The sequence below is a fragment of the Sinocyclocheilus rhinocerous genome, unplaced genomic scaffold (genome assembly GCF_001515625.1).
Source record: "Sinocyclocheilus rhinocerous isolate Xijiao unplaced genomic scaffold, SAMN03320098_v1.1 scaffold507, whole genome shotgun sequence".
Classification (NCBI taxonomy): Eukaryota; Metazoa; Chordata; class Actinopteri; order Cypriniformes; family Cyprinidae; genus Sinocyclocheilus; species Sinocyclocheilus rhinocerous.
Window position 1 is genome coordinate 561832 of NW_015649561.1, and position 9110 is coordinate 570941.

The window sequence follows — 9110 nt, forward strand, 5'->3', positions numbered from 1 at the left end:
TACTAAAAAGAACAGCTAAACATATAAAATGTGTTACTGCATTCTTATTAGGGCTGTGCGATATTGAAGAAAAATGTGATATGCGATAACTCATTAAATAATGCGATATTCGATACAATAATGCTTAAAGTGCCACAATGCTCAGATGAAACAGTTTTACTCAGCTGTTGCTGAGTCAGTTCTGTTACATTTGCGATATTTCGATAATTTCGATATATTGCACAGCCCTGATTCTTATAGTTCAATCATGACCACTCTCAGAATAGTTTGGCATGCTAGTGGATATGACAGTGCTAATGTATTTGGTCTTAGCAGAATAGATCTTCTACACTGCTGCTGGTGCTGAGCAAGTACCAAAACTTGCTATTGCCAGTACATCCACAGATAAGTTAATCTGGGCATGTAAGACATGCTGATGCTGCACATATAGCATGTAAGAAATAACCTGCAGATCAATACGGGTAGAGCTGGGGGAGGTAGAGAAATTCAAGACTTGTGTACAGCACACACAGAACTATTTAACCCATTAAGACATTCACACAGTCATAGCATGTTAAAACATCACACTCTTACTTGACCTGTGTATTATTAGGAACATTTAAGACTCCAGCTTCAATATTTGACCACTGTTTATGATACAACTTGGTTGCAGTGAGAGTGCTTTTTAAATTTATGTCAGAAGTGCAAAATAATCAATCGGTAATTTATGTTATTTTGAATAGAATAAAATACATTCATATTCAGTCACATCTGCGGTTTATTTGTGTTCACATAGTTTCACTGAACAGCGTCCATTAGGGCTTTTTTTTAGTCCAAAAAATGTGCATACTTGGAGAAATATTTATATATTTACGTTTACTTCATATTTCTTTAAGTTAAGCAAATGTTATGCAGTAAGCACATTGGCTGCAGATGCAACAGAGACGAATCGGCTTGTGCCATACTGTGATGATGTAGTTATTTGCAGACTGCATTAATCAGTCTGCACCAGTTTCATGAATGAGCTAATTATCAATTAACTTGATAAGAAATATACTTTGTTAGGTCACACTTTATTTTAAGGAACAATTCTTGCTATTAACAAACCATTAACTACGACATTTGCCTCAGTAAACTCCTAATTTGCTGCTTATTTATAGTTGTTAAGTTTAGGTATTGGGTAGGATTTGGGATGTAGAACATGGTCATGCAGGATATGAGCTTTATAAGCAATAATAAACAGCCAATATGTTAATAATAGGCATGCTAATAAGCAAGCAGTTAATAGTGAGAATTGGTCCCTATACAAAAGTGTTACCCTTTGTTTTAACAAATAATACATTAACTACATAGTAAAAATACTATTGGTTGTTGTTTTCTTGGTAGTGTAAATAATGTTTGACCTGAAAAGTGTGCCAAAGTTATGTGTAACTGGTACGTGAATTTATTTAAAATAAATGTGAGGACTTTGCCTCCTCATTTCAGAACACCACTGCACAGAAATCTATATTTAGAGAACCCGTCACAGTATTAAAAATAGGGAGGAAAAAAATGTAGCCCTAATCTAAATTCATCCATCTAGAATAGATGATTCAAATTTTTTGAATTTATAAGCATAATATTTGGACCTTCTGGAAACTGTTTTGCAACTGTTCCCGCGTTCCCACCTTTAGTTGATTAGGAAAAAAAAGTGTCGTTAGGCAGTCCACCATATGTGCACTGACAGTCAAGTTCACTGTGAGCATAATAAATTATAGAGCAAGGGACAGGGGTGTAGGTACAAGGGACAGTGTTGACGGCGATGTCAAAAAACATCAGTAAAAATGACAAGTCCAAGCTTCTGACCTGCAACAGTGACACTTGAGCTTCTAATCGGAAGGTACAGCTCTCCCCTCTGTCCAACTCAGACAGACGCAGGACAGTTCAATCATTTATTGAATCCAATATGGTGCTCTGTCGTCTTATAATAAACTAAAAAGTAAAAAATTTAATGTCATTAATAAATATATAATAAAATATAATTTAGAATGAAAATGTGCTTATATATAGCATTTAATAAACTTAATGTTAATGTTCAGTATTTATTATTAAAATCAAAAGCTATAATTGTTAATAGTGTTTACAGCTCATTAATAAATACTGTAAGAAATGTACAGTGTTACGTTAAAGAACATTAAATAATGAGACCTTATAATGTGTTACCATATACACACACAAACACCATTTTATATATACAGTAAAAAAGAGAGTGTTAGAGAAACAAAGGTTACTCACTCTTCATATATCTGTATAATAAAGTTATTGTTTTCTACATTGTCATCAGACCAGAGTTGCCATGACGACAAAGTGAGATGGTGTGGTGAATGTCACCTTTGCTGTCTAAGCTCTCATGTCTGGAGCTCAGGTCTGTGTGTGTGTGTACATGTCGAGCTCTTGAGTGTGTGTGACGGGGCGCAGAGGGTGGCCCCCTGGGCCCCTGCTGCCCTGACGGCCCTGCCACAGCTGCACTCAGGTGAAACCGACGTGGTGGCAGCAGCATGAATGCTCCAAAAAACAGAAAGAAAACGTCCCTCCAAGATCAAAGACTGAACTCTGTTTCTCGGTAGCCAAATAGCCGATCTTGTGTCAAGATGTGGTGCTGTAGTAAAAACAACCAGAGCTCTCTTTAAGGCTAAAACTAGGTGTGTTGACTGCAATACAGTGGGGGTGTGTACATGTCGAGCTCTTGAATGTGTGTGACGGGGCGCAGAGGGTGGCCCCCTGGGCCCCTGCTGCCCTGACGTCCCTGCCACAGCTGCACTCAGGTGAAACCGACGTGGTGGCAGCAGCATGAATGCTCCAAAAAACAGAAAGAAAACGTCCCTCCAAGATCAAAGACTGAACTCTGTTTCTCGGTAGCCAAATAGCCGATCTTGTGTCAAGATGTGGTGCTGTAGTAAAAACAACCAGAGCTCTCTTTAAGGCTAAAACTAGGTGTGTTGACTGCAATACAGTGGGGGGTTTTTTAAGAACAACTTACAACATTCAGGAAAACGAGTAAGGCATCTCATTGTATCTTTTTTATTATAATGTACTAAACTAACACAATAGAAGCTTCGTTGAATTGGTAAAACTTACCAATAAGGTTCAGTTTAACTAATTAGCTGGTATATTGTGAACTAAGAGTGAACAATATTTTATAGCATTTATTAATCTCAGTGAATCTTAATTTCTACAGACACCTCCACATTTCATGTTGTGCTAATATTCATTTAGGCTCACACTTAAAAATGTTTTTGTGATTTGGTCCTATTTTCCCTTTTCCTAGCATCCACTGAAGCATTAACCTATGGTTGCATTGTTTCATCATTTGTGCTTTATTTACATTGTGGTTGTTGATTTGATCGGGTTTTAATCAATCAAAGGGATAGTTCAGCCAAAAATGAAAATTAATTAGTCACCCTAATGCTTTGTTCCATTCTCCTATTCACTTAAAATCCTCGGGACACAATTGAAGATATTTTTAAATACAATAGGTTTATGTCCCTCCATTGACAGTAACTTTCACTTTGAAGGCCCAGAAAGGTAGTGAAAACATCATGGAAGTGTCCATGTTACTCCAGTGGTTTAACTTTAATTTTCTGAATTGACGAGAATGCTTTTTGTGCACCAGTCACACAATTACGACCACTACTTCCATGTTGTTTTCACTACCTTTCTGGGCCTTCGAAGTGAAAGTTGCTTAGGCTGGCAGTGGAGGGACAGAAACCTCTCTGATTTAATTCAAAATGTCTTCAGTTGTGTTCCGAGGATGAACGAAAGTCTTAGGCGATTGGAACAACTTGAAGGTGAGTAATTAGTGACACAATTTTCATTTTTGGTTGAACTATCCTTTTAAACTTAGTACATTTAAAATGAGTTAGTAACAGTTACTTGGTTGTTACCCTTGATGTGTTTCATGTATTTTAGGTGTTTATACTAAATTTACTGAAGACATTTGCTTAAAATAATTAAGTATTTAAAAAAAAAATGTTGTTGCCTTTATTTTAAAAAAGTTCCCAAACAGCTGAGTTTTAACAGCGGGTCTTATTGACATTATACACGGTTAGGACTCATCAAATGCTGCTCTCTACGCTATTAAAGGCTATTGTTTAAGGGAATACATTTGTGTCACTTTTGATGTGAGACGGGAAATAGATTATGCATTATCTCGGGCCCTTTGGGTGTACTAGTCCATCTCAGAATTCGTTAAGGCAAGACCCTGTAGACCTGCTAGGTTATGTTCTGCAGTGTGTGGCCAGTATCTCTGACAGGTCATTATTGGCCATCATGCTGAGTGACGGACTGCAAGGACCGAGCTTGCATTAATTTCTTTTGCCGTTATTGAGGAAAAGAAGCAGTTTTTTTCCCTCTTAGGCTTCTCTTAGGAATGATCAGAGAGAAGTGAAAAGAAGTACAGTGTGTTCAGAGTATCACGAGGATTTGTACTGATGTGTGAGACACAACTGCAGCCCATTACTGGACACACAGCCTATTTTAAAGCAATTTTAGTTAAGTTTGATTATTGTACATTCACGGTTATATTAATATATTTAGATTTACTTAAATATTTAGATATATCCTACTTTACATCTTTATTTATTTTTACTTTTTAGGTATCATTGTACTGCTTTTATAAAATGTAAGGTGAAAGGAATTTGGAATAGTTCTTAATATATACTCAGATATATACTCAATAATAATACTCAAATTCTAAAGACAAACTGGAAATGCACTTTTTGCAACTGGAGCCAACAGGACGCAACCATGTAAAAAATGACAGTAGTTATAACTTGCATGCTGCTTGTTTAATTAAATAATGTCATTTAAAGTTTGGAGTCAGCGTGAATGGCGATAAATGGGTCTTCTTCCTGGTTGCTGATTCTGAAGGAAGCACGTCCATCTCCTCCAACCACCACCTCTTTCCCAGTACATCTGCCACTTTCCTTCTGACCAGAGATCACATCACAGTAGGTGCCTCCTGGCAGACCCGTGTTTAGGGTCTCGTTCAGCTCCCTAAAGCACAAGTAAATATTATAGATTATATACTTTCGATAACAGTGACTGTAGCTATATACACAGCACATACTATAGTAGCTTGTTTTAAATACAGTTACATCTCCCAATAGAAGTACAAACTAAAATCTTCGCTCATATTGTACCTTTCTTTAAAAATAGATTCTTACCAGTCATCGTTGTTAATGACAAGGAACCCTTTATTACCACGGCTGAAAGAGATCTGGTTGTCTCCATTGTCCCACCAGTTAGAGAATGCCTGTCCATTTACAACATTACGGAAGGCCACCATGTTTCTGTGGAGTAATGTTTGTTTTAATTGTACATTCCCTATCATAGTTATTAATTCTAGGTACATTAACATGCAAATGCTTGGGGTACGATTTCGCTTATGCATCAAGGCTGCTTTTGTTTGCTCAAAAATACAGTAAAAACAGTAATGTTGTGAAATATTCTTACAACCTAAAATGAATGTTTTCTATTTTAATATATATTTTCACATTTATTTATGTGATGGCAAAACTTATTTTTAATTTAATTTAATTTGCCTTTTAAATTTTAAAGATTTTCAATTTAAATAAAAGTATTTTTTTTAATGAATTTAATGCATCCTTGCTGAATAAAAGTATACATTTTAAAATAATTAAATTATACATAAATAATAATAATAATAAATCTTATAGACCTCAAAATTTATTTTTACAAGTGTAAGGCATCTTGCAATGAAACTGTAGGTTAGAACGGAAGGCCACCATGTTTCTGTGGAGTAATGTTTGTTTTAATTGTACATTCCCTATCATAGTTATTAATTCTAGGTACATTAACATGCAAATGCTTGGGGTACGATTTCGCTTATGCATCAAGGCTGCTTTTGTTTGCTCAAAAATACAGTAAAAACAGTAATGTTGTGAAATATTCTTACAACCTAAAATGAATGTTTTCTATTTTAATATATATTTTCACATTTATTTATGTGATGGCAAAACTTATTTTTAATTTAATTTAATTTGCCTTTTAAATTTTAAAGATTTTCAATTTAAATAAAAGTATTTTTTTTAATGAATTTAATGCATCCTTGCTGAATAAAAGTATACATTTTAAAATAATTAAATTATACGTAAATAATAATAATAATAAATCTTATAGACCTCAAAATTTATTTTTACAAGTGTAAGGCATCTTGCAATGAAACTGTAGGTTAGAACTCACTTGATCTGACGCCATCTGTGCTCACAAACCCAGCCATCTCCACAGGTAGAGTCGGGGTTGATGGGAACAGGTTTCGTGGATCCATCACCGTTGCTGGGGGGTCCCTGCCAGTCATTTTGGTCCTGAGTAATGAGAAAGTAACCAGTTATTCAGAGAGAGAGAAAAAAACACTTAAACCAGATTAGCATTTGTTTCTTTTTTTTTCACTTGACTAAACTTAATCATCTACCACTCCATTCACGATGTTGCGGTCCCACCGGTAGCTGGACATTACTCTGGTAAATCCATATGGATGGGCCAACATAAAGGCTACAGCCATTTTGTAAAGCCTAGGAAGAGAAGGATGAATACAGATGTAAGGAAATGTTATGTTTTCATTTGCCAAGCAAATGCTGTTTTGTAAATGAAAATAAGATGAGATTGCACCTGGCATCCCAGAATGTCACAATAGATGCACCTCCAGCACCATGTCCTCTCTGGTTATCGTGGTTGTCAACAAACACCAGAGATTTATCAGAAGACATGAAGCCCCAACCTTCACCCCAGTTCCTGAAACAAAAAGCAGCTCATCTGTCAATTTTATGTTGCAAGAAACAATAAATATAACCGGATGACAAAACAGAGCTAATATCCTTGGAAAATGTTTAAATGAACAATAAGGTTCACATATTTATGCAATATTACACTCAATATCAACTTCTTGTTCTGTTTTATTGTTCAAAAGTTAACATGGAATAACTTTTACTTCATCTTACTTCATCTATTTTTGTTACACTATTGTAAATATTTCCAATTACTGTAGAACTATTGTGTGCCTCCGGGCAACAGCAGTGGTGCTTCATTCCTGCCCTTCCATGATTCTGTTTCTTACTCGTAAAAAACTGTCCCTCATATTGCTCCTGAATGAATCAATGTTTTAAACAAATTGGCAGAGTGAATAATTCAATTGCTCAATCTTATAAACTTCTTTCACTTGTTTCATTCCTACATGAACATCAGTGTTTTGAAAAAATGGGGTGAGTGAATAATTCAATTACTTAATCATAAAAACGCTCACTTGTTTTTGAATGAATCTGTATTTCAAAACAAATCAGCTGAATGAATGATTAAATTGCTCATGCAATTTAAAGGGGTCATATGATGCGATTTCATTTTTTCCTTTCTCTTTAGAGTGTTACAAGCTCTTGGTGCATAAAGAAGATCTGTAAAGTTGCAAAGACTAAAGTCTCAAATCCAAAGAGATATTCTTTATAAAAGTTAAGAGTTAGCCACACCTACCTAAAACGGCTCGTTATTATATATTTTATTTTATTTTATTTTTTCTCAAAAGCACCTAAAAATATGAACTCCTTGCTTAACTATAATGCTGCATTTAAAAATACCTGAACTCCACCAAAGCCATTTGGTCCGAGGTAGCGCTCACACTCCGCTGCAATATCAGCCCAGCGCCACTCAAACAGGTGGACGATGGCAGTTTTTCCATCTCTGGTGTTTGGGTTAAACTGAGCAAGGCTCAGTCCAAGCAGCGCTGCCAAGATTAAAAGCTTCATCCTTCCCTGGTTCAGAGAAAAACCTACAACAAAACCTAGGCTCATGTTCAGTTTATATACAAAATGGCATTTCCCCTCTGTCCAATCAGGGACCTCAAAGGTTCGGGAAAGCCACTTTGAACAGGTGAAAAACACTGTCCATTTCCCATGGTTCAAACTAAAAATACAGATGTCTCTAAATAAACTTATCAGCATAAACATCAAGATATAAACACTGTTAGGTGACAAATTAAAATAAACCTGTAATGAAAAAATATATATATATTCCCCCCACAAACTCACTGACATCACAAAAATTAAGAAATGGTGAAAAAACACCATTGAATCACCTGCTATGTAATAAGGTGAATATTCACAAATATTATGCGATAAAATAAATTAAAGAAAACACCCTATTCATTTTGAAACGTTAAGATGTATAGTCCCTGGCTTACCTGGTTATATACAAACACTCATTTGGTTGTGCTCTAAAAGTTTTTTTTTTCTTTCCTAAAAAAATTTACTACTACTACTAATATAATTAACTACTACAATACTTGTTTATATAAATCCTCATTGTGTACAATATAAGTAACATAAATTAAATATTAAACCTCTCTGAATTATGTTATATCTGTGTTAAAAAAATAGGGGTAAATGTATCTTGCCAAATTACAAGAAAAGTAGGGAAAATAAATATGTTATTTTTCATTGATTTGTATATAAGTGAATTTTATAAATGAAAAATCTATTTTAAAATAATATATTTTATAGTACAAAATTTACTTCAGTCTATGGCCCTCATTCAAGTTAGATTTTTGTCTCTTTGTTACAAAAAGTCTGGCCACCTCTGATTTATATTATTATTAATTTGCTGTATATAAAAACAAAAAGCCAATGCTATGTTCCCTTAAAGATAGCTTAGTAAACATGCATGCATTTTTGTATGTGTGTTAAACATATTCAAATAATTTCTGGGAACAAATTTGTACCCAGAAGTGAGTTAAAAAAATCACATAACAAAGCCTCCTAAAGCCTTATTTTTGAAACATCCTCATTTGTAAAAACAGTAAAGTAAATCAAGTTTCTTTTTTAAATTGTAAAAATGCAGAATGTTTTCTATTTACCCCAACATTGCTCGCGAGCGCCCCCTTTGCGGCCGGTATGCACCCTCGATCCGCACTTCTCCCGAGCCCGCACTGGGGCGAGCTCCGCAGCAGACTTGTACCCAACAGTCAAAGCAGCATTACGTCACGAAAGTGCGGACTCAGAGGAAGACTGCGAGGGTTTAGGGTGCCATTTGGGACAGGGCCTACTTCTTCACAATGCGTAGCTAAATAAAGAACTGATGTTTGAATA

The 9110-nt window shown here is 35.2% G+C and overlaps 1 protein-coding gene across 1 annotated transcript; it reads right to left on the bottom strand.

The window, feature by feature from the left end:
* Positions 1–4790: 4790 nt before the first annotated feature.
* On the bottom strand, positions 4791–7789 carry LOC107710592 (alpha-amylase 1-like). Its single transcript, XM_016515405.1, has 7 exons — positions 7605–7789; positions 7105–7121; positions 6649–6771; positions 6452–6551; positions 6223–6344; positions 5184–5309; positions 4791–5013 (listed from the first exon to the last, which is right to left on the bottom strand). The coding sequence occupies exons 1-7, from the start codon at positions 7770–7772 to the stop codon at positions 4824–4826; spliced, it is 846 nt and encodes a 281-aa protein (XP_016370891.1). The 5' UTR covers positions 7773–7789; the 3' UTR covers positions 4791–4823.
* Positions 7790–9110: the final 1321 nt, after the last annotated feature.